Here is a 24,833-nt window from a genome sequence, read left to right as displayed (position 1 = left end):
CAGGGAAACAGGAACACATTGAAAAACTCAAAAACACACAGAAAACCACGGATCATGACAGAAACCATTAACCACACAGATCTCACACGTCTCTCCACCCTCCCGGTATTCACTGGGGAAACGCAGCGTTTTGCATGGAGGCCAAAACGTTCAGTTTTGGTCTCATCTGACCAGAACATCTTTCTTCCACATGATTGATCTTTCCCTTGCATAGCACGTGACCAAAGCAGAAAACAGAGCCTCTTATGGTTTTTATAACAACAGTCATGCTGTTTTTGCAACATTTCAAGGCCAGATTTAGGAGTGCGTGGACTTGCTCGAGTTTTTACTGACCGGGAAGATTGAGCACATCAACCTGTTCTAAGGACTTTACACTGCCTCCATGCAGCTCAGAGAATGGACTTTAAAATAGTGGAAAACAGCAACTTTATATTGCCCCCATGATAGTGCTTCCTTATTGTCTGTAAATTGCTGTATGTGTTCATCATTTAAAACACACACAAAAAAAACCCCACTGACCTTTGTATCATGGGAAAATGTTGCAGGGGTATGGATATTGTTAAAAGGCGCACGATGCTTCTCACATGACTAGATTATGGCTGCTTCACAGAGTGCATGTTCTCTGTAAACAAAGGATCATAAAAGCCTTCACCCTCAGAGCAAATACAGACAAGTGTCTGTTACCAGGAAACACCTGAGCTATTTTAAACCAGGTCTGTTTTGTTGGCAGAAGAGGCGCTGCAAATGAGAGACATGTGGAAAGGCTACAGTGTAATAACTCATGTAAATGTCCGTTTTTGTTCCATGTTTTATCATTTTTGCCCTCTTTTTGTGGAGACACTGTCTCTGCGATACCCTGGATGGCGGCTCAGCTGCTGCTTGGATACAACAAGAGTAATATTGATCTGTGTGCAGCACAGCGATACTGCTGCATCGCTGCAATCTGGAGAATAATGGGAAAAGTTAGTTTATTTCAGTAATTTAGTTTAAAAAACAAAAGTCAGTATACAGCTTCATTGCACACAGACTGTTATATTTCAAGAGTTTGTTTCTTTTAACTTTGGTGACCGCGGCTTATGAAAAAAAATGATGATCCGTTTAGAAGATCAAAACATAAGCCTCATAAAAAATGGATTTTCCAGTCGGGCATTGATGTAACCAGCCTGTGGCACTTCTCAGTTGTTAAAGAAGTTATGACCTTCAGCTCGTCAGTCTCTCATCTTCCTCTTGGCAGTGCTCCTTAGATCCTAGGTTAGGCTAGTTTAGTAGCTAATCAGGCACAGACACATCATGGTCATTAACCCTTTTATTACCAGGGCATCAGTAAAAGACAAAATTTGGGTTAACTTTGTTGTTGTTGTTGTAGTTCTGACCTTAAATTGTTATTGGGAATTCAGAAATTCACTCAAAGTGGTACTCTTGGAAAAGGTGAAAGAAGCATGCATTTTGATCATTTCACAGACATTATATCACAGTCAGCACAGGGCTGCTTTCATATAGTTTTGGTCATAAGATATTTACACCATGCTGTTAATTGTTTGGCAGTGCTAAAGTCCCAACTCCCACTGGAAAATGTAATTAGCATGAAAGCCTGTCAGCAAAGGAAAGTATGAAGTGCTCTAAGGTTCTCTGGTAGATCGCTGCTGTTGACTTGACTTGATAAAACACAGTTGAGCAAAACCAGCAGATGACACAGCTCTTAAAATCATCACAGGCAGTAGAAACTTCACACTGGACTTCATATAACTTGGATCATGTCTCTTTTTACTCTTTCTCCAGATTCATTATTTACAATTTACTTTAGTTTCAGTAAGGACTTATCACGGGTAACACGCTTCTTCCCCTTTTCTCGTGCCCTTCCCTCTACCCTATTTTTTCCTTCCACCCAATTTTCTATTAATATGCTTCATACGAGTTGGTCAGTGACTGTTAGCGGGTTTCCCATTGATTGTATAGGTCCCTTTGGTCTTATGACATATTCTACATTTCTGGTCAAGTGGATGTTGGGATTTGATCAGCTGCCGTGATCATTAAAAACCACCAGAAATAACCGAATTACATCTATCATGAATTAATCCGAGATTCATTTTTGTATCCACACATGAACCTGTTGGTGCTGCTGTAAAGTTGCTGCAGTGGACATGAGCGCCTGCGCACACGGGAGGATTTATCCTGTGATTGACAGGCAGAGTTAAAAGACAACGGGTCGAGCAGCTTTATTTGCTGGATGGAGTTGGAAGTAGTCCTGTTCTCGGTGGTTAAATGATCACAACCCAGTTGCTCTCAGGTTCCTCTCCAGATGCAACATACCTTTTTTTTTTTGCGTTTCTGCGTGTACGCTCCGCCCGCCAGCAGCACATGACGCTACAAGTTAATACCAGGGTCTGAGTTCGTGCTTGATCTGATGCAGGGCTTGAAGCTGAGCCCGCCCTCTCGGGTCTCGGTCTCCGCTTCTCCTGCTCCTCCAGAGCAGCTCAAACGGATCAGACGCGGAGCGGTTCACGACAGAGCCCTGCGGAACCGAGGCGAATAGAAACATTTTTTTCTTTTTTTCTTTTTCTTTTTCCTTTTTTTTTGTCTCTATGGTTCCTGTGATTAAACTGCGTCGCTCTGCGCCGGGACTCGCCTCTCTGCAGGGAAGGTAGGAAGAAGAGGCCAGACCTAGAGAGCTGACGGTGAAGCCATCCGGATCTCAACAACATGCACACCGCAGACGGAGACCCGGACATGAGCGGCGGCACGGCTCGGACAGCACCAGCAGCCCCGACCTCACCGAGCCGCCCCCCCGGTGAGGGAGCAGTCAGTGTGCTGTGGTCGTTCGGGAAATGCCTCGCTGCTCTCCTCCCGGTTTACCTGGCCGGATATTACGGCTTCAGCATAAGCCTGGTGCTGCTCGGGCTGATGGTCTACATGGGATACAAGCACGGTCGGCAGGAGAAGGAGATGAGGCTCAAGTCGTCTATGTTCCTCCTGGAGAACGAGATGGAGTTCACCACTCAGAAGCTGCTCAGAGCCAGGAGGGATCTGCCTCCCTGGGTAAGGGGGAATCCTCCTCTGCAGCTTTCAGCTCCGCATGGGAAGTTAATGTGCAGCTCGATCTGACCTTCATCGTTTATTACGGTTTTATGCCTTTAATTACATTCGCCACGATCACATATATAAAAACCACACTTTTACACACGTCATTTCCCCATAGTTTAGATATTCAGAGGCAGATTTTCTGTAGAGTTTTTTTTTTATACATATATATTTTCTCTCTCTGTGAACCAGCTTGTGATCATTTTATGCTCCAAAAACTGTATGAGCTAGGCAGTGATCAGGACCTCCATATCTGGCAAGATTGTAGAATAAATAGTGTAAGGGGTGTGTGTGTGCGCGCGCGTGTGTTTGTGTGTGTGTGTGTGTGCTGGTGTTTGTTAGGATGCTGTCAGCATAGATCTTATAAGAAGATAGAAGATATATGTGGTTAGTTGGTTTCCTGAGAAGGTCTCAGCTTAGTTTAACATGTTTAAAACCATTTTTCTACTGCAGATATGTCTATTTAAAGTAAATGTACGTAAAGGGAAATTTATTCATCAGTTGAATAACTTTGCGTAATTCACTCCTAACGTTAAAATCAGTCAGATAAACAGCTGCCTTTTATCTCAGCAGCCAATGAACGAGAGGCAGGGTCCACTCTCAAACTGTAATATATTTCATATTTCACTTCACAAAAGAGAGTACATATTTTGAAGAAAATCATTTTTTTTTTTTTTTTTTACAAGTAATACTGTACATCATCCTGCACACCTGACTCCCCCCGCAGTGAGACATGGTGGTGGCAGCACCATGCTGTGGGTAGGCTTTTCTACTGCATGGAAATTGATCAGAGTTGATAGGCGAAGCCAAAAGCAGGACAACACTGGAAGAAAATCTGTTAGAGTCTGCAAAAATACTTGATGGTTGGCTGGAGGTTCGTCTTCCAGCTAGACTACGACCCTAAAAATATCACCAGCTACAATGAAATTGCATAGATCAAAGATATTTGTGTTTTACGATGCTCTAGTTAAAGTCCAGGCCTAAATCATGTTGGTCTAAGTGGGTGTTTGTGGTTTGCAGATGCTCTGCATCCAGTGCTTTGCCTTGATGAATTTTCAACAGTTCATTTTGTAAATGGACTAACCTTGGGGGGTTCTCCCAAAGACATCCGTAAAGCTCCAAAGTATTGACCAAGGCGGCGTTGGTGAATATAAATCCATGCCGCACTTTCAGATTGTGAAGCCTTTGGATGATGTCATCATCAGATAAAATCACTCTAAAGTACATTGAAATCTTTGTCTGTAGCATAACTAAATGTATGTAACTCCCAGTATTTTACTCAGTTTCTATTGCTTTTCATCTACAGGTCAGTTTTCCAGATGTGGAGAAAGTGGAGTGGCTGAATAAGGTATGCTCCCTCTCTCCTTCGTCCGTTTCGCCTGTAGGTAGCTGTGTACTTTCCCTCTGTTTAAACACAGAGCTATCTGTGTGACTTTGGGCTGCTCCGCTCCATCTGGCGTTGGAGGCAACCCCGATTCACTCGAGTAACTTCCCACAACAACAGCATTAAGGGCTTGCATTTATTAATAAGGTAAAGTATGCACAAGTGGACTCTTAAGCGGTCTGCTGGTGCATGCCCGGTGTCCGGCGAGGATTATCCGCTCATGTAATTAAGAGGAAAGCGTTTCAGATCATATTGCAACTTCTTTGTCTCTGTCAGTGCAGTCACTTCGCATCAGCACAGGGCGAGCGTGAGTATGAATACTGATAACGGAGAGCGGTGATCTTGAGGGGAAATTGTAATGAAGTCTGCGACAGACGACCTGCTTGTAGGACAGACAGATGATGGGACTCATTTTTCAGCCAGCCTGCTTAACCACTCCAGTCTTCCTGATGTGTCAGCCAAGAGATCATTTGCACTTGTAGACATGCTGCCATGTATCTATTGGAGTTGACAGCTTATAGATAATTAGTGTGATGTCCCGCAGCGAGGATTTAACGCATGCACAGCGTACACATGGAATTTTAGCATACATTAATCCCCAAAATTGATGCAGATAAGGCATGTTTGATAATGATTTGGAATATTCTTTTTGCATCGCTTGGATGAGTGCTGGCGGCGTGACGAACGGCCGTATGCTCTGTTGTTGTGCAGATCCTGCAGCAGGCCTGGCCCTTTGTTGGCCAGTATCTGGAGAAGCTGCTGGTAGGAACCATCGCTCCTGCCATCCGGGCTTCCAGCATCCATCTGCAGACTCTCAACTTCACTAAAGTCAACCTGGGAGAGAAGGTGAGTTCATGGGACAGATTGTATGGGAGCTTTTTATTAGTTTGCTTAGATTGTGTAGCATGTGAGATATTCTAATAATGTAGCTTGCAATTTATTCCATATTTTTACAGTCGATTTTTATAGGAACTTTTAAAAAAGTATTTCTTTTTACACTGCCATGAATGAGTCGCTAACTATGTTGTAAGTGCATTCATTTAAAGTACTTATATGGGTAGGGCATCAGAACTGTCTGTCGCCTAAGGGTTTATTTTATGATCACAGCATAAAAACCAAACAACCCACAGCAAATGAAGTTATCTAAGGTTCCATGAATGTATTAGAAGAAAGGATTTTTTTTCTGCTAGTGTGCTCTATAGAAGGTTTTCAGTTTGCTTTAATTGAAGGCTGTCTTTGTGTTTCACAGGCTCTGAAGCTGGTTGGTGTAAAGGCTCACACAGAGAACGATAAAAGACAAGTTATGTTGGATTTGTACCTCAGGTAACCCAGCACAGCGTTCCTTAATCTGTCCTTTTAAGCATGGCTCCAGCTTTTCTGGTTTGAGACTAAAAGCCTCCTTGAAATAAAAATACCAAGAAGAAGTCTGTTTGTTTGTAACAGCAGATCTGTGTATTCACCACAAAGATAACAGCTCTGTCGTAACACCCGCAAGCTGCTTCCCCTTAGTTAAATATTTATCTTTACATTTGTCTCCTCTTTATAGCTACGCCGGTGATGTGGAAATAAATGTCGAAATTAAGAAGTATTTCTGCAAAGCCGGTGTGAAGGGAGTGCAGGTACAGTGGGAAGTCTTTTTTTTCTTTTTCTTTTTTTTTTTTTTGCACAAATTGAAAATTATCATTAGATTTAAAAGTGAGTTTTCAGCTGTGTTTTCTTCTGTAGCTCCACGGAAAGCTGCGTGTGATCCTGGAGCCCCTGATCGGAGACGTGCCTCTGGTCGGAGCTGTTACGATGTTCTTTATTCGCAGGCCTGTGAGTGTTTTCACCGTTTGCCCCCACTTTCATATCTGAGTAAGACATTTCTTAAAACTACTGTTCTCGTTCGCCTGCTAGAAGCTGGACATCAACTGGACTGGACTTACAAATCTGTTGGATATCCCCGGGCTCAAGTGAGTTTTTACGACTTGTTCTTTGCTTTCTCTGTCTTTATCCATCTGAGTTGGACATTTACTCCAACAAACAGAAAAGTCAGAAATGAATTTGCTTTCTATGCGTCCGGTAGAAAATCGGAGATTAACAAAAGAGCGTAAGTGTACAGGAACAGGTTAGCTAATGGGCTCATAAAGTCATTTAGTGTCTGCTTTTACACTGTGTACATAAATATGTAACATAATATGTCAGTTTGAACAGCCAAATATAAAAATGTACCTAAAATATAAGAAAACTAACCAGCAAAATGCATATATCATAAATACATGTATTATTCAAATATTCATTTGGATAGTATTGGTAATATTGCCCAATATTATTCATTTGCAGTGCCATGTCGGACACGATGATCATGGACGCAATAGCTTCCCACCTGGTTCTCCCCAACCGCCTCACTATCCCCCTAGTGGCTGACCTGCATGTGGCGCAGCTTCGCTCCCCTCTGCCAAGGGTAAGTCTCTTACATAGTGGGTTTCTCCAGATATCTGAAACCACAGTAGCTATATTTGTGTCATTTTCTTTCCGTGTGCACATGTTCCCATTAGGGAGTTGTTCGTATCCACCTGCTGGAAGCCGAGGACCTCACGGCCAAGGACACGGTCATCAAGGGGCTGATTGACGGGAAGTCGGACCCGTACGCCGTGCTGCGCGTGGGAACCCAGATCTTCACCTCACACCACGTGGACAGCAACCTGAACCCGCAGTGGAGGGAAATGTATGAGGTAAAGCAAATGCGACCAAAGCTCACCTTAGAAAAAAACAAAAAACAGAAAAATCCATGACAGAAGATCTGCGGGTTTTCTTTGGTATTATGAGCCCAGCAGCACCTCCTCCTTGTTTGTGTGCCAACAGCCCTGGCATACAAACAAGGTGTGTGGTAGCTCACACCTTGTTGATGTCTCTGCTTTGTCAAGGATTTAACTTAAGTCTCTTATAGTCGGTGCGCTCCTGTTGCCGCAAACAACGCTGTGAAGATTTTAATCGTCTTTCTTTGGCAACAGGAAGCGGCTGTTTTTGAGATAAGACGCTGCTTGTGCTCAGGGACGCGTTCTGAAATCTACATCCTGAATTATTCAGCTGTTTAGGCGCACCAGTGAAGTGTTCTTTACCATTGTGATTCTGTTTGCATTGCTTGTGTTTTATGCCATTTGCTGCTTTATCTATATTTATGTCTTTATTGGTTTGGTGTTTGTCCTTCGGTGTGTGCGAATGTGTGTGTGTGTGTGTGTGTGTGTGTGCGCGCGCGCGTCAGGTTATTGTCCATGAAGTACCTGGTCAGGAGTTGGAAGTGGAAGTGTTTGACAAAGACCCAGACCAGGATGACTTCCTGGGGAGGTAGCTTACTCATTCTCAATCATCCTCACTCTGTTTCGGTGTGCTCCTCATGTCACTTCCCCAACTGCTTTTCGCTATTTCAGACCAGGCTTCTCTTAAAAAATAAGAGCTCATACTCTATTTTTTTTTAAACTCTTTTTTTATATTTTAAAGATGTATTGATTTTCTGTTTATATTATTTTTGCTTGCATCTTTCTTCTAGGGCCAAGATTGATCTGGATATTGTGAAAAAGGCCAGAATCGTGGATGACGTAAGTATTTGCGCTTTTAGAAACGAAGCAGCGTCTCAGAATACAGTTATTAGCTTTGTATTGCTCTGAAAAGAAATATCTGAGTCAGACTGCAGTAATCCCGTCATCATGTGACACTGGAGACACCATGTGCCTCCTTGTGATCTCACCACCTGCGGGCTTTTTGCAGGACGTAGAAAGCGCCCGAATCAGCCTCCTGAGAGAAATGTGTGTTTAGTGAGCCTTCTGACTCTTTCCTGCAGTGGTTCAATCTGAGGGACGTCGGTTCTGGCAGCGTTCACCTGCGGCTGGAGTGGCTCTCTCTGCTGTCCTCTGCTGACAGACTGAGCGAGGTGAAGCCACACTGCACTGTTTTTTTTTTTTATATATAGAAACTGAGTTTAAAAAATACCGTAATATTTATATATATATATTTTTTTATCAGGTTATTCAGAAGAACCAGAACTTGACAGCAAAGACAGCTGATCCCCCGTCTGCGGCCATCCTCGCCGTCTATCTTGACCAGGCGTACGAGCTGCCTGTGAGCCACCGCTGTCACTACTTCATGCCGTGAGCCGAAACTTTGAATCTCTGAATCCGATTTGCTTAAAATGTTGCAGATGAGGAAAGGTAACAAGGATCCAAGCCCAATGGTGCAGATTTCTGTTCAGGACACAACTAAAGAAAGCAAGGTAAACCTTTAAAAGTACAGTATCTTTTAAAATGGTTTTATATCAATTTATCTTTCACACATTTTGTCACATTACAACTTATTTCATTATGTTTTATATGTGAATTTGAATGAAAGACCAACGGAAAGTATTGCACAGTTGTGAAGTGGAAGGAAAATCCTGTACAGTCTTCAAATCGTTTGATAAAAACTGACACGCCACATAGCCTTGAGGAGTTTGCACCAGTGGTAAAACAAAGTGGTCATGGCAGCATCATGCTGTGGGGATGTTTTTCCACATGGACAGGAAACTTAAATATGGGGAAATCCTGGAAGAAAACCCGTTAAAAGCTTCAAAAGACTCAATGCCGAGGTGGATGTTCAGCGTCCGGCTCTAGAATGGAGTGAATTAAAGTAATGTCATGTTTTAGAATGGCCCAGTCAAAACCCAGACCTCTTGATCAACCAGTGTTTCCTTAAATGATTAATTCAATGGGGCTGAATACAGAAGCACACCACCATTTTTTTTTTTAATTCTTTGATTTTAAAAGCATTTTCTATATGTTTTACAATTCTGCACTATCTAAATCAAATCCTAAGTTTGTGGTGGTAACGCGACAAAATGTGAAAAATGTGTGAGAAGAATACTTTTGTGATGCTTTGTAACCATTGTTAGTACACTGGACCAATTTTTGAGCTTAATGGATGTCCGCTTCACACCACTGCAGACCTGCTACGGGACGAACAGCCCTGTTTGGGAGGATGCTTTCACTTTCTTCATTCAGGATCCTCGCAAACAAGATATTGACATCCAGGTAAGTCCTTTTTACATATATGCAGTGCATTTCTTGCTTCCTCTGATCCACTAACTGCACTCTTATCCCTTAAACTCTGATAAATCGTCCTCTGGTAATATGTTTCAGGTGAAGGACGATGACCGCGCGTCGTCCTTGGGCAGCTTGACAATTCCTCTGAACCGCCTCCTGGAAAGCAATGAGCTCACCTTGGACCAGTGGTTCCAACTGGAAAATTCGAATTCAGCCAGCCGCCTCTACGCCAAAATTGTTCTGAGGGTTCGTATTTCTCCCGTTGTTTTGCCTGTGCACAAAATAAAAGGCAAATGTAACAGGAAGACCAAAACCAACTTGGTTGAAAATATCAAATTAACCATCTTTTATTGGCAGAAATGAAATCCAATTTGGACAGAAATACATGATTATGCCGTAGATTAAGTAGAAAAACAAAACAAAACAAAACAGGGACTTCATTTAATTGAATATGCACTAACAAACCCACTTCAGCCTTGTCTTTTTTTATTATTCTTTTGCTCAACCAAGCCTCCCTCTGTTCCCTGATAGATTTTGTGGCTGAGTGATGACGCCTCTCCCACAACTCCGTCTCCACCCCCTTCAGGCTCGGGATCCGGACTGGGTCAGGGAGACGTCGCATCGAACCAGAACCCTGCAGGGTCCGGCGGGTTAACTAAGCCTCAGCCATCGCGACCACAGAACACCACCCCTGACCCAGAGTTTGGAACCGAGGTAAACATAAACCGTTTTCTCAAGATGGGGTAAGTGTAGTGCTCTCGCAGACCTGGTGTAAGAGAGAAATGTTGTTGCTCTGATGCATTCAGGGAGTGTTACGAATCCATCTGGTGGAGGCCCAAAACCTGATAGCCAAGGACAACTTCATGGGGGGCATGGTGAAAGGAAAGAGTGACCCCTACGTCAAGATCCGTGTCGCTGGTATAACTTTCCGCAGCCACACCATCAAAGAGAATCTCAATCCTGTCTGGAATGAACTTTATGAGGTTTTTTTTTTTTTTTTTCTTTTTTAGAACATTTTGCTAGAACAATCAGTTATTTTGTTGATTTAATAAAATCGTAAGGCTCTGAGTGTCATTTTTGTGTGCTTAGGTGATTTTGACCCAGCTTCCAGGTCAAGAGGTCCAGTTTGAGCTGTTTGATAAGGACATTGATCAGGATGACTTCCTTGGACGGTAAACTGTCGCTTTTATTTATGAGTTTTAACTAAATGTATGGAAATGGAGAGCAAACTTTTGATTGGATGCTGTGCTTGCAGGTTCAAGCTTAACCTAAGAGACATCATAAGCGCCCAGTTCATTGACACGGTGTGTGAAATTAATCTGATAGATTTAACCCATGTTGTCATCTATATCTACAGTTTACATAAAAAAAATTATAGTGTATTGAACTTTTTAACATTTTGTTTTGTGGCAGTCACAAGCTTCAGTATATTTTATGTATTTTACTTTAAGTGATAGACCAACACAAGGTAGCCCACAATTATAAAGTGAAAGAAAACACACACACACACCCACACACACACACACACACACCCACACACACACATGGTTTTTAACAAGTTTTACAAAAAAATGTATACATAAAATGTTTGGCTTAAAAAAAAGCTTTGAAAATCTGACACAGCTCTTTTCAGTGTATCATCTGAAATAGGAAAAAAATATGGCAAGACTGTAAACCTACGTGTCTATCCACCTAAAATGACAGGCCTTGAAAAGCAGAGCATTAATCTAAGAAGCAGCCAGAAGGCCCACGGTTTTTCTGGAGGAGCGTCTGAAGGAGTGCTAAGTAGTGACTCTTTTGCAAGTCAAATGAGACAAAAATGTAGCTTTTTGGCCTAGTTAGCAAACCCCATCTGTGGAGGACAGACACAAAGTAGCGTACGATTGGGAATTAGAGGGAATAGCATGAATGGTTTTTTTATCCAGCCATCCATTGTCTATACTCGCTGATCAATGCAGCGAGGCTGGTGGCTATCTTCAGCGGTTATTTCTGTGGAAACATTCAAGCAAAGCTACAATGAAATGGAATAGATAAAAGCATATTTAAATGTTCGAGTGGTCCAGTCAAAATTAAGACCTAAATCTACAATCTGTTGAAAGACTTAAAAATTGATCTTAACAAACACTCACCATGCAGTTTTTAGATGAGCACTGCTGTGTATCCTTCTCCTTTCCTCTTTACAATTATGCACCGTTCTGCGTTGGTCCGTCACATAATATCTCCCAGAAACCTTATGAGACACAAAAAAAAAAAAAAATGGGGTGGCATTAATACTTTGCAACGCACTTCTGATCATACCACATTGACTTTGTTCGATTGTTTTTCTAGTGGTACACTCTTAATGATGTAAAATCAGGTCGAGTTCACCTGGTGATGGAGTGGCTGTCCAGAGTGACTGAGCTACCGAGACTGGAGCAGGTAAGATATGTACTTAATATCTCTTTTTCTCATGATGTCCAATGTCTTACGACGTAATACTGCAGTGTCTAGATGTTGCAGCCTGATTGAGATCTATCCACACAAACCCTTCTCTAAAGGAACATCTATGAAATACTGACATATGCAGTCACTTATTCTTTTAAGTGGTTTTCACTTTGACATTAAATATTTTTGTTGCAATTTTATTTGTCCAAAGAAAAAAAGCCACAATTTGTTATTTATGATTGATTTGTAAAGCCAATAAAAAGTGTAAGACGCCCCAGGGGGTGAATACCGCACTGCACAAAAGCACTATATTTTGGTTATCATTGCACCAGCTCTATAACAACCACGAACCGAAGAGGATTTTGGTTTCCACTGCAAAGAAAAAACAAAAACATTTAACCCACAGGAAGGAGCTCAGTTTATGGTGTGGTAGTTTCAAAAGATGTACAGGATATAAATAAAGGGAAGATAGTGAACTTCTATTTTAGGGTTCTTTACATCGATTTTCGTTCTCAACGTCCCTCTGTTCACAGTCAGTATGCAGCAAACTTTAGCCACTAACAGTGACATCCTTTTCCTTTCTTTGCAGGCATTGCAGTATCAGTCCCAACAGTCATACCAAAACAAGGTTGTGCCATCTGCGGCTGTGTTGTTTGTGTACGTGGAGCGTGCCCATGGCCTGCCGGTGAGATCGTAGCCCCAGGGGGGTTTGTTCTTCGTTAAAGTGTTGATGCATTGCATAAAACTCAGAAAGTCAGCTGCAGGTTACTTTTAACCCTTTAAAAACGTTTGTGCGGTTTCAGTTGAAGAAGAATGGAAAGGAGCCAAAGGCTGGAGTAGAGGTCACACTTAAGAATGTTTCATACAAAACCAAGGTAGTTACATTTAGTTTGAGCTAACTGTGTAGAGCAAACACAACGGACAGCTGTAAATGTTTCCTTTGGTTCTTCTCACAGGTCTGCGAGAGATCCACATCTCCTCGATGGGATGAGGCGTTTCACTTTTTGGTTCGCGACCCGAGAGATGAAACGCTCACAGTGAAGGTGAGAGAAAATGCTAATGGGTCATGATGGCCATATTTGCTTCTGATCTGATGTTTCACAAAGACATATTCAAAGTTTGATGTCTTTTCACTTGTTTTTTTTCATAGCTTTCTCACAGCTGGGGCCAGACTCTTGGGTCCCTGACTGTCCTTCTGAGGGAGGTGCTGTCAGAGCCAGGCTTGGTGCTGGACCAATGGTTCAGTCTGGATGGAGCACTGCCAGAGAGTCAGATACTGCTGAGAGTCACTCTCAAGGTACCACAGAAACGTCTTTCTTAGCTGCTCTCATCTTAAAAACAACCTGTGCAACCTATTAGGAACTAAACAGGTTGCTAGTTATACGATAGCGATTTGAGTGGATTGATTTAATTATTGAAGAATTTGGTGAACAGCCAAAGCCTGCGCTTTTCTGCTCAGAGAAACTAAGCAGGGTTAGCAGTGGTTTGTACGTGGGAAACCACAACTGAACACCATTTGCTATAAACCTTTTAGAGCTTGAGGAACTCTTGCGCTTCCTCTTCCCTTTTACTTTCCACTGTTATACCCGAAAGGATAACTCTGTTCTATTTCAAAATTGCACTAAGAATATTGGCCCTATCCGAAGAATTAATTGTTGTCACGTAATCAATATTAATTGGCCTCACCGATGCTTACGTGACAATGCAGCTAAAATATGGAGAATTGTTTTGTGAAGATTACTGCACACTTAAAGAACTCTTGGTGCTGGGCACAGATTTGTTTTTATAGTTCATGTCAAACTGTGACTTTTGAAAGTAGAACTAGGTTCAGCACAACACTGGAGCCACACTGGTGGAAATCTGTTGCAAATGACTTTGAATTTTGTTTTTATTCACAGTTTACACTCAGTTGCAGTTGTTTGAGTACCACGGTAAATGCTTCTTGTGTTCGCTATCTGTGTCATGGTTAGCCCCATCTTGACGTAGCACCAGCAGTGTGTTATTTGTCTAATAACAGTCTTCCTGTAAATACCCCCAACGTAATGAATGTGATTACAGAGCTATGCGTTGGAGCCTGATTATCTATTTTCCCGCTTATAGCTAATGTCTTACAACTAATGTCCTTTATAAATATAGCTTACTGTCAAAGGCATTGAGTCATCCCTGCAAATACCTGAAATCAAATATTTCAGTCACTTCAGGGGACACAGGTGGATAAATTCCAGCATTTATGTTGACTGCTGCTAAACGTATTTGTGAAGGAACAGATAGCTCTCAAATATCAACTAAGCATTCCACTTAGTTTGTGGCGTTGCAAGGGAGGGAAGCAATTGGAAAGCAGCTCAGTCATGAAGTGGTAGTCTATGTAAAAAGAGTGGAGTCAGAAGATACTGCGTCAGTAGCTACAGACCTCCAAGCGTCATGCGGCCTTCAGATTGGCTCAAAAACGGCGTCTGTAGCAGTTTTTCCCAACCCTGGTCCTCAAACCACACCAACCTGCATGTTAGATGTTCCTCTGCTTCAACAGACCCTATTCAGATGATTGCAATTCAGCAAAACCCTGTCAATCAGCCGTCAATTTACATCATGTGTGCTGAAGCAGGGAAATGCCTAACTTGGAGGACAGTGTGTCTTGAGGACCAGGGTTGAAAAACTCTGTAGAGCTTCATGGAATGGGTTTCCATGGCCTGGTAGCTAGAAGCAAGACTTGTATCACCAAGTGCAACACAAAGCAACAGAAGTAATGATGTAAAGGACGCTGTCAAAGGACATAGGGCAGTGGCGACGTAGTCTCACTGATTGAATCCAGTCTGGGTTTGGCAGTTGTCAGAAGAACACCACTTGCTTGACTGCATTGTATCAGGTGAAATCAATTAGAGCGTCTCAGCATAGAAACAGGCAGCTGTGGAATAGTTGTGGGACGTCCCGGTTCCTGCTCCAACATGAATGTGCAACAGTGCACACAGTCAGCTCATTAAAGATCAGTGAGCTTGGTGTGAAAGAACTCAACTGATCTTGACCCCTCAGAACATCTTGTTTATTGATTAAGAGTGGGATGTCTCTCAATGTATTGGATGTATGTGTGTGGAGGGAGATGAGTGGATACTTTTGGCAACATGGTGTAGTTTGTAGATTTATTAGGACCCATCGCAGAATCCCTGCCATTAAGTATAGATACTAAATTTGTTTTCCTTTTCTTAGAAATTCCCCTAGTGCACAATTCTTTTTATGTGTAGCTAACTATAAAATCTTCACATTTTAAATAAAGTGGAATGTATATGTGGATGGATCTCAATCTGATTGGGTTTAGGCTGAATTGTACTCCATAGGATTGGATAAAAATTGGACCTGTTTTTTTATTGTAAAGTGCATTTGGGTGACATTGTCTGACAGTTAGTGTCTTTTTAAATAAACTCAATTGAACAAAACTTGAATCTTGATTTTTTTTCCTTATGATTATTTTGCAGATATTGGACACCCAATTAGCAGTCTGTCGTGGCACACCTGGAGCAGCTGGAGAAGGAGGTGTAGAGCAATTCATGCCCAGATGGGATCCTTCCCATCTTGACCTGAAGCACAGAAGTGGATTTTCCATGTACGTCAAACATAGTTTTTCTCTTCATATTTGTCCCAAACCTGGCTTGAAGACGGTGTTTTTCATAACTTAGACACAGGACTGTGTAACATGCACAGCATGTTTGCTTTCTTAAAAAATGCTTAGCAGAAATGATGGATTTGTGTCTTTTTGTCCACAGCGTCGCGGATAACGGAAACTCAGCCGGCCAAGTGAAGCTCACCATCGGCTACTCTGCAGACGAAAACAGGCTTTTCATCATTGTTCACTCCTGCAGGTTTTATACCATTTTATTAACTTTTTTTTATCAGATTTCTCCTTTGGAAGAGCTAGTTGCAGAAAAGAATGGGATCTCTGTACATCCGCAGAGCCCTGGCAGCCTGCTCCAAGGACGGTGCCGACCCGTACGTTTCTTTTGTCCTGCTGCCTGACAAGAAGGCCACAACCAAGAGACGAACCGCCACAAAGAAGAGGGACCTCAACCCAGAGTTCAATGAGAGGTGAGACAAATGGCAAAAAGAAAAAAAAAATAATGGTGGTACAGCTAGAAGTGACATTTGCATTCTATCGCTGTCACTCTTGCAGGTTTGACTTTGATTTTACTCTGGAGGAGTCAATGCAGAAAAGACTGGATTTATCTGTGAAGCACAGTGGCTCCTTCATGAGCCGAGAGAAGGAGCTCATTGGCAAGGTACTTTTGATCAGCTCGCATTCAGAACTGCAGTTTGGTATAAGTTCTTTTTACTTTTACCAACATGATTATTTTTGCTTTTTCCCCTCCCCTCAGTTACAGGTGGATTTGGACCAAATTGATCTCAAGGCTGGTGTCACACAATGGTAAAAAAAAGACAGATGTTTTACTAGTAATTTAAACATAATAACAAATGTATTCATATAACTAATAATGTATTATTTAAGTTAACAAATGTTGCATAAAATCACTTGTGTTGCTTCTGGGAATATAAACTTGCATTTTCCTTTTTCTTTTTTTCAGGTATGATCTAGTAGCAGAAAGCACCTAGAAGAATCCAGTTTCTGGTACAATTTAACATAAGCCTTGTGTTGCTTCTGTGCTCTGTGATTTGTGCATTTGTAATTCAGCTTAAATGAAATATTACACCGTCACTGCAACAAAAAAGAAAACATTTGTGTCACGGAAACACAAACCATCAGTATTTATTGGAAGAAAAATGACACAGAGCTCATTACTCTCAAGCCATTGAATTTACAGAATCTTTTCTGCATGAGCAGATAATTTCACCTGTCGGATATTTGACAAAGATGCAACCGTGTTGCATGACAAACCTGTGGTATATGTGCTTTAGGACATGCACCCATGCTCTTTGCGTTTATTTTTTTATTTTTTTCAAATGCCTTAAGCTGTGGCAAAACTGTGTCGTTGATTTACAATTTTCAACACAACGGAGAATGTTCCTTAAATGTTATATTTTTCAGTCTTAAAGTTATTCCAAATATTACTTTGTTTATGTATGTTTATATTATTGCCTTAAGTATTACAAAACTGTGCACAATTTGTCTGTGTTTATGTGTTTAACATGAAGTTTTATATGTCCTATATGTGACTTTTCTAAAGCAGAGTATTACAAACCTTTTCGTTCTCTCCTAAAACAAAGGTGCAATGCTGTAAGCTGAGTCTAAATCACTGTGCTTTTCGTAAGACCTACCTTTACAGAGTGGTGGTGTTACAGCAACCAATGCTTCTTTGTGTGTAAGTGTTCGGTGTATCGATGCTTTCAGTGAAACTAGAATTTTTCAAGCTGCGCAAATAAAGACCATGCTAATGTTCACCACTGTTTATAAATGACACAAAGAGGTAATTTGTGGAGCAGGAAAGAAAATTATTGTACTATCTCTGAACTGTGCAGCTGTGCTCCAGCTAGCATACTTGGAACATATCGTTGTGCATTTGCTAAATTTGTTGATTAAAGTTTGCACTCATGAATCAAAGCCCTTCAGTTCTTTTTTTCCAACTCAGAACACATTAATATGCTTTATAAAACTGTTAATAGGGAACAAATTGTTTGCATTTGTCCTAAAATTAAATTACACACAGTGGGGAATGTTTATTTTCTTTTAGGTGATTAAAACAATTAGGTACACTATTTAAGGTTATCAAAGTGAACTGATACATTATAAAATATTTTTGAAAACCATGTACCGTTTTCTTGCATTTTCACAAACCGAAAAATTGTCGAAGTAATGAAGAAATTAAATAAAAATATATTTGGTTTGTTTTCGTGCCATACTCCTGCTTAGCCACAAGATGGCAGCGAAGTGCTGGTTAGACCTTTAACTTCTACATCCAGCTGTACTTTCAACGGCTGGGCTTCAAGTGCCTACAGATGTGAAAACGATTGAATGACTGACGCCTCTTCAGCCAATGGGAGCAAGAGTAGTCTTTGCGGGGGCGGGGAAAACAAGAAACCCAGCCCTCTGAGTGGATGCGACGCGAACAGCTTAATCAGGATCACACAACAATAATGAATGGAAACGCAGCGTAGCCAAGAAAAGTTGAGCAGCTTGAAAAACTTACTGTCGGCCAGTAAAGGACACTTTATCTACCGCTTTGAGGAAGGAGTTGCTTTTTTGGAGTGATGGATTGGCCGGTTGAATCTGATATTTCACTTTGGAAAAGAAAGCTGCGTTTTTGTGGGAAGTTTTGAATTGTTTTTGTTGTTTTTTTATCGCTAGCTTGATGAACGGTAAATGGCACTTATTGGGACAGTGATAGGAAACTACCGCGTTGTGAGTCGAGTTTTACTCGCGAAAGAAGTGGATTATGTGGAGAAAGCCGTAAAGAAAGCTGGAGAATTTGGGGGAAATATTTAGCCTCACTGTGGATTATCACCAACGGAGAGATAAAAAGAAGAAGAAAGCTGAGAAGTTTGGACGTTTCACGTTGACAGGAGGGTAAAATGGGTAACGTGGAGAGTGTTGACGGCCAGTCGGAGATGAAGCATCACATCATGCCTCTGAAGGTGCCCATGCCTGACCCCACCGAGCTGGAGGAGAAGTTTGCCATTGTTTTGGTAAGTCACAATGAACCCGGGCTATTTATTTTTCTATATCGTACGGTCTTCCCTAGTTATTATTTTGACTACATCTGCTGAGCCACTCCTCGCTCGCAGTGTGTGAGTGGTGCATCCTTTAGAAGTTAATCATTGCGGATTTCTTAACTAGCTTAAAGTGTGTTTGTGTTTACGCATCAGCGTCTTTATGGCCCATCATTAAATGAACAGACTTGTGCTGTCCCGCCCCTCACTTTTTGCCTGCTGCCCCCACCTTCCCCTCCTTTTCCTCTCCTGCGGTTCTTTTGTCTCCCCCCAAAAAAAAAGTCAGAAAACGGAGCCTTGTAGCTGAAACGGCAACTGCAGCCCGCTGGGAGCAGGCTGAGGGACATTCTCAACACTGCGAGCAGAGGGGGGGGGGGGAATTACTGTAAATCCTTGATGGAGAACATCAAGGCCTTTGTTTGGTTTAGTTTTCTCGCTGAAGGCAGGCAAAGCATCTGAGAGCAACATTTTCTGAATTCCCCCAAAACTCCCACACCCGAGGAGTTTCTCCCCTCCCCTTTTTCCTCCTTCACTCCACATCAGGCTGCTGCTGCTGCTGCTGCCTCCTCTGAGTGCTTTCTTATAATTATCACACACATACTCAGAAGCCACTTCTATCACTTTTCAACACAGTGAGGGTGACAGATTGAGACAGTCACATTAGGCCAAAGAAACGACACTGTCCGGGGCTTTTTCTCGTCTGATCTTTATTACTCATTATAGAAGGGAGTTTTGAAAGCTTGATATCTCACAGCTTTGTGTTTCCTCATTTGTATGGTGCAATTGGGTTAGCAACTGCTACGGCTAGACATTTTTGTCTGAAATGTTCTGTGGGAATTGCACTTGCAACTTTTGTATTTGAACTTAAAACGGTCAGTGGGAGTTTTTTCGGGGATAAAACCCCCGATGCTTTTAGCTGCAACATCCACGTTCAGCCATGATTTTTTTTTTGCCTTTTCTGTTAGTTTCTTTTATTCTGAACTTCAGTCGGCTTATTCAGATTATGAAAGTAAAATTAATATCGGTCTTGGTGTTAAAAGCTTATTTTTATAAATAGTATTTGCCTGCTTAATTCATTGCTTTTATTTATTTTCTGATCTTGTGTGGGGGGGGGGAAAAGCAGTCTTTTTTTTCCAACTCCTCTTCAAACAGGTGGGTTGAAGTCATTTATTCAAGCGTTTGTGTCACAAGAGTTAAAGCTGGCTCGCGTGACAAACGTCTTCAAGCATCATTGTCTGCCTGGAAAGTCAGTAAGCAGTCATACTGAAACACTCGAGAATAGACCATTTAAATCTGTCATTTTGGGTCGTTTTAATAAATTGCCCTTGACTCACTGACAAAACAACAACACTTTAATTTTTTTCTTTACTATTTATTTATTTTTTTTAAGATTTAATTGGCTCTAGTAGCCTTTATTTGAGATTGGTTGAACAGGAAGGTGGATAATGAGAGAGAGAAAGGGAAGACATGTGACAAGGGTCATCAGGCCAGGACTCGAACCTGTGTCGACCGCATCAAGGGCGAAGGCCTCCATATTTGGGTTGTGCTTTACCCCTGTGTCAACACAGCGTCTTTGCAAAAAAAAAAAACCCAAAACGACAACAAAAAAAAAAAAGCCTCCAATGAGTTGATGCTTTTTTTCTCCCCCTCCTTTGCTTTTGAATCTCGGAAACAGATCTTCATGTGGTCTTCTGTTGTCCAGTAGGATGTCGTTGTCAAACCACATTGTTCCCAGACCTATGATTAACCTGTATTCTAGGTCTTTTTTTGTTTTTCCTTCCAGACACAAACCTTAACAATATAAGTTTACAGTTCCAGTGTCTTCCCCATGCAGAGACAACACCCCCCTCCCCGCCGGGTGTTTATTTGTCATATGTAACGTGGCAATTTTTCTTTTTCTCAACTGCTCATTTCAGGCTCCTCGTTCACTCCGGCCACGCCTCGCACTTTGCTCTCGCATTTTTAAGAGTTTAATTAGAACTGCAGGCGGCGAAAAACTTCCCTCGTTTAAATCATGTAGCGTCGCTGCAGAACACTCGCAGACCCGCCACGAGTTTGGGCAAAAGCCACGGTTATCGGCAGCCTCTGAATCAAACCCTCCGCAGCAAGAAGTCAGTCAGTCAGTCAGTCGCTGAGTCTCAGCAGTAAGATAATTATAGACCGCACTGTACACTATTACAACATCTTAGATCTCGTGCTCCACATGCTGATTACTCCTGTGAGAGGGTTGGACGTTTTACAGTGAGACAGTTTTAACGCGTCGTAGTTCAACAGTTTTTCTGCGAGGTGCATTTCCCTCGGAGAAAGCCTGGAAGTGGCTTCATCGACACGCGTCCTGCCTGAAGCAAGAGCAGCCATGTAGCCGTCTGGCTTCCCTGCAGCACAAAGACGATCTCTGTCATTATGTTCAGCCGTGCGGAGCGGCGGATGATTTCTGCGCGCGAGTCGGTAGACTCAACATTTCAGCTCTGAGCTGAGAGTGGGGAAATGCTCTTCAGCCTCCAGAACCCCGCCCCGCTTTATCCCTGTAATAGCTCCAGATTTCCTTTACTTTGTGGGAAAGAGCAACTCGGCTGTATGTTTTTAGCCCTTATCAGACAATGGTCCTCTCTCCCTGCCCTGTTCACGTACTGTTTGGAGATAAATGTGCATCAATAGTCATCAGATCTCATCAGGAGGACGTGATGATGGGCTTTTCTTAATGTTGGTGGCGGTAGATCGTCCCACTAATGGTCCATTTAAAATGTCTAACTGGGATATAGAAGTGTCTCAAAAAGCTTTGGGAGCAATAATGCTTCAGAGTCTCTGGGTTTGGACTGGGTCATTCCAACGCCTAAATATGCTTTGTTCTAAATTGTTCCTTTGTAGCTCTGTAGCTGTTCTGCTTGTGAAATCTGACTAGACCTGATAAAATAAAATTATCTCAATTATTTCCATTTGCATGATTTGCTGTTTTCCTGTTTTCTCTCTCTCTTTCTACCCAAGCTGGTGTACATTTTGGTGCTTTGGTCTCAACTAACCTCTTTTTTTTTTTAAAGACAGTTTTGTTTACAAAGATTTCGTAATTCATTTTAATTGTTGGTTCTGTTGTTCTGTTTTATTGTGGATATTTTAAATGTCTTCCAGTTCCAGTGTCAAACATTCATTAGAATTTAAAGGTTACGAATCTTTGAGAACACGTTCTGGCATTATTGTGCCATTACCGTTGTATTACTTGAAAATGGCCTCAAAACTACAATATTATCATTTATCGGGGACAGTTTACCGTCCGGCAGTTTATCGTGACGGGTCTATGTCTGACCCGGTCTGATGTCGAACGTAACGTCCAACTGGTTTCCCTCCAGGATCGTCCTGGACTGTTCTGCGTCTGTCTATCGATCAGCTCTGGCCGCCTTCATTCAACAATGGCCGCTTGTTGCCACCTCTCCATAAAGGCCGGTGTTGTGAAGCCTCGACCCGAGCCACGGGTCTCCTCCAGAGTTAACCTCTTGGCCGCTTCACTCAGACATCTGTGTTTCTAACTGTCGGTGCAAACACATGAGTCCTCTCTCTCGGGCACTGCGCCCGCCCGGCTTCACTGGACTGACAGCAGCCCCTGATGATGTCATGGCTGCAGCAGCCATTCCCCGGCGTAGTAATATCCCCGCTCTAATGACTTTAGCAGGGTCGCTCAGGAGTGGAGGAGGGGCGGGACCCCTGAGTTAGCATATATGACTACTTCATGTGGTGTGCTAATAAAATGCTTTGGTTTGCTCTAAACAGCAACATGTGCTAAAGGCATCGACTTGCTCCTTCTCCTCTCTTTTGTGCTACCTCGGCTTGTGGCTGGAAAAAGGAATTTTTCTCATTTTACAGGGGAAATTGTTTCTATCATTGTGGTTTGTTCGCTGGGTAATAAGAACCGTGCTGCTGCTGCTTCCTGCTAATGTAAAGCTGATCTTCACCGAGCTTTAGAGGACTACCTTGATCCCGCTGACAGATTCCCTTCTTTCAACTAAATTCTGAAGTTGTAGCCTCACCTCAGTAATGTTTATTTTCCCCAACTTCACCTTTACTGGACTTCTACCACAATTATAACTTTCCCCATATGATCGTGTCTTATGAAAGTGATGCGAGATGAGAGATGAACATGAATCCTGCGTCTCTGTTTCAGCTGAAGGTCGGAGAAGAACTCAAGAGGGAAGATTTCCCTTCAACTGGTGCTTTTTTCTTTTTTTTTTTTTTCCCTTTCTGTTCCCGGTCAGAATGACTTCACCAACAGCACACATATATTTAGGAGCAGCACTGCTTATTTTATTTTGCCCCTCCATTGCACTGCAAACCAACCTAAATGATTTGTCTGACTCTGCTCCGTCTCCTGAACTCTGTCACCGAGTTTCATCATGCAGCTCTGTGGTGTTGACTGCTTTTTTTTTTTTTTCTGCAGAGTTTTTTGATTGTGGGAAAACTACCGAAAGAAGAGATTATGTCAGCCGTGTCAGATATGCTGACAGTGTGACTCTTGCTCTGTCTGACGACACCGATTCTTTATGGCTCAAGTCTGAGGGGAATTGAGCCGCCTCTCAAGTGGAACTAATACGTTTAAGCTGCACGAAAAAAAAAAAAAAAAAAGCAGCATAAATCCAAACTAATTTTCATTTGCCAAACAGTGGTTGCGGTTTGTGCCTGATATGACTCGGCCTGGGTTTTGGAGTAAAATGGGAATGTTTCTCCCATGACTAAGACATATTTTGTGTGCGGCATTTCGCAAAAGTATCTTGCCCGTCTTCAGTTTTATTTTTATTTTTTTTTTCATGACGCAACAAACTTTTTTGTTTGTTGGGATTTTATATCAGAGACGAACAAAAAGTGCAGCAGAGTTGTGAAGTGAAGAGGAATTTACATGTATAAAATGTGTTCTATGTACTTGTTCCAGCCCCTCTTTTTCAACCAACCAACTTTCTTGATTTCAAACTAAAATACATTTCCTCATTCAGCTCCGCTAAATATTTTCAAGTTCAATGTTTTCAAGTTCTAAATCAATTGGATTTAGAGCCGTTCTAATCTGCTTTATCCTAATTCAGTTGTTGCTGAAGAGCACACAGCATGATGCAGCCACTACCATATTGTACACTAGGGAAACAGAATCCATTGTATTATGCATGTAGGCAGAAAAATTACATTTTAGTTTCATCCGACTTAATCATATCTGAAGAGAATTGATCAAACTGGATTTTATTTCGGATTATCAGAGGAAATGGGGTGGACAAGAAATGCAGGACACACTTTTAATTCCCGTATTGGTCCAAACAAATATTACACGGCCAGTGTCTTTTGTCTTGTCGGAAGAATTCACAAGAATAAGTATGATAAAAATGAATACGATGAAGTTTGTTGGTAAAACGTGGCAAAATCTGAAGAAGTTGAAGGGGTCAGTGTACTTCTGCAAAGTACAGCTGAGATTATAGCAGATGATTTCACACAGTTGATTTGGTTTTAGAGCAGCCAGGCAGGCAGAGGTATCAGTGTGTCCACCTGGTGCCCTCTTGCCTCGGGCTATACCACTCGGGTCTGATATAGTTTATAAGGAGTTTTAGTGTCTTACTACTTTATTTTTTTTCTCTTTATGGTGTTTTTGGAAACCAAAATTTATGATCCATGACTAAGCAGGAATTGGGAAACCATGTCCTTGTGTGTACATGTTAAGTTTCATTCACAAAGCTCTTCCTGTTTTGGCTTATTGCACTTTATATTTTAGGTGATAATGAGATATTCAGTGTAATGACCACATGATATCAGAATAATCAGGCGGGTGACTCGCTATAGTTAGAAATATATTAGTCACTTTCTGTGTTTTACATTTAGAAAGCGTAAAAGTGTGACTTCACGGTTACACCAGCTGTTTACCCCATTTTCCTGCGTTTTGGCCAAGCTTTGTCAGCTGCTGCTTGTTGATTCGCACTTGTTTTCCCCTTACCACAAGTTTCTTATCAAAAAAAAATTTGTATGTATTCCTGCTCCGAGTTGCTGAGTTTACAAAAAAGGGAGACACTGACAATTTTTTTTTTTTTTTTAATAGCATATTTGCCATTTATAGGTGATCGCTTTGCCTTTGTGCATGCAGAGTGTGTCAATGGGGGTGTGGAGCATGTGGCTCTAATGCAGCTGCATCAGGGCTGCATGTTGGAGAAGTGGTTTCCTCTAAAGTACAATGGGGGCTCTGGCAGTTTGGTGTTGTTTTTAGAAAAGGGGGCCTCACCCCCCCC

General features: G+C 41.9%; 2 protein-coding genes across 7 annotated transcripts in view; both read left to right on the top strand.

The window, feature by feature from the left end:
* Positions 1 to 1,998: 1,998 nt before the first annotated feature.
* esyt1a (extended synaptotagmin-like protein 1a) lies at positions 1,999 to 17,477 on the top strand. Its single transcript, XM_007556576.2, has 31 exons — positions 1,999 to 3,036; positions 4,385 to 4,426; positions 5,174 to 5,308; positions 5,712 to 5,785; positions 6,009 to 6,081; positions 6,188 to 6,277; positions 6,359 to 6,414; positions 6,785 to 6,905; positions 7,000 to 7,176; positions 7,707 to 7,789; positions 7,992 to 8,040; positions 8,283 to 8,372; positions 8,465 to 8,560; positions 8,640 to 8,711; positions 9,418 to 9,504; positions 9,613 to 9,762; positions 10,048 to 10,230; positions 10,323 to 10,499; positions 10,606 to 10,688; positions 10,772 to 10,820; positions 11,845 to 11,934; positions 12,530 to 12,625; positions 12,744 to 12,815; positions 12,897 to 12,983; positions 13,091 to 13,237; positions 15,408 to 15,535; positions 15,696 to 15,791; positions 15,883 to 16,014; positions 16,100 to 16,205; positions 16,302 to 16,351; positions 16,509 to 17,477. Exons 1-31 carry the CDS (start codon positions 2,701 to 2,703, stop codon positions 16,534 to 16,536), a joined length of 3,255 nt encoding a protein of 1,084 aa, XP_007556638.1. The 5' UTR covers positions 1,999 to 2,700; the 3' UTR covers positions 16,537 to 17,477.
* A 525-nt stretch (positions 17,478 to 18,002) lies between these two features.
* The window catches only part of fmnl3 (formin-like 3), a 39,512-nt gene continuing 32,681 nt past the window's right edge, over positions 18,003 to 24,833 (top strand). For all 6 annotated transcript variants that reach the window (XR_001662687.1, XM_007556575.2, XM_007556572.2 and 3 more), the window contains exon 1: positions 18,003 to 18,564. Coding sequence is in view for 5 of the 6 variants with exons in the window: in XM_007556575.2 (XP_007556637.1) it covers positions 18,451 to 18,564 (114 nt within the window). In the remaining variant the exon portion in view is untranslated. The remainder of the gene's footprint in view (positions 18,565 to 24,833) is intronic.

Source organism: Poecilia formosa, unplaced genomic scaffold, assembly GCF_000485575.1.
Source record: "Poecilia formosa unplaced genomic scaffold, Poecilia_formosa-5.1.2 Scaffold80, whole genome shotgun sequence".
NCBI lineage: Eukaryota > Metazoa > Chordata > Actinopteri > Cyprinodontiformes > Poeciliidae > Poecilia > Poecilia formosa.
Note: the sequence above shows the minus strand (reverse complement) of the source record. Positions and strands in the feature narration are given on the sequence as shown.

What these genes read in the sequence shown, in the direction of transcription:
- esyt1a (XM_007556576.2), top strand. Translation starts at nt 2,701, where the DNA reads ATGCACACCGCAGACGGAGACCCGGACATGAGCGGCGGCACGGCTCGG. An exon ending in GGAGGGATCTGCCTCCCTGG is followed by an intron (nt 3,037 to 4,384) that starts GTAAGGGGGAAT and finishes TTTCATCTACAG; the next exon opens with GTCAGTTTTCCAGATGTGGA. An exon ending in ATGAAACGCTCACAGTGAAG is followed by an intron (nt 12,984 to 13,090) that starts GTGAGAGAAAAT and finishes TTTTTTTCATAG; the next exon opens with CTTTCTCACAGCTGGGGCCA.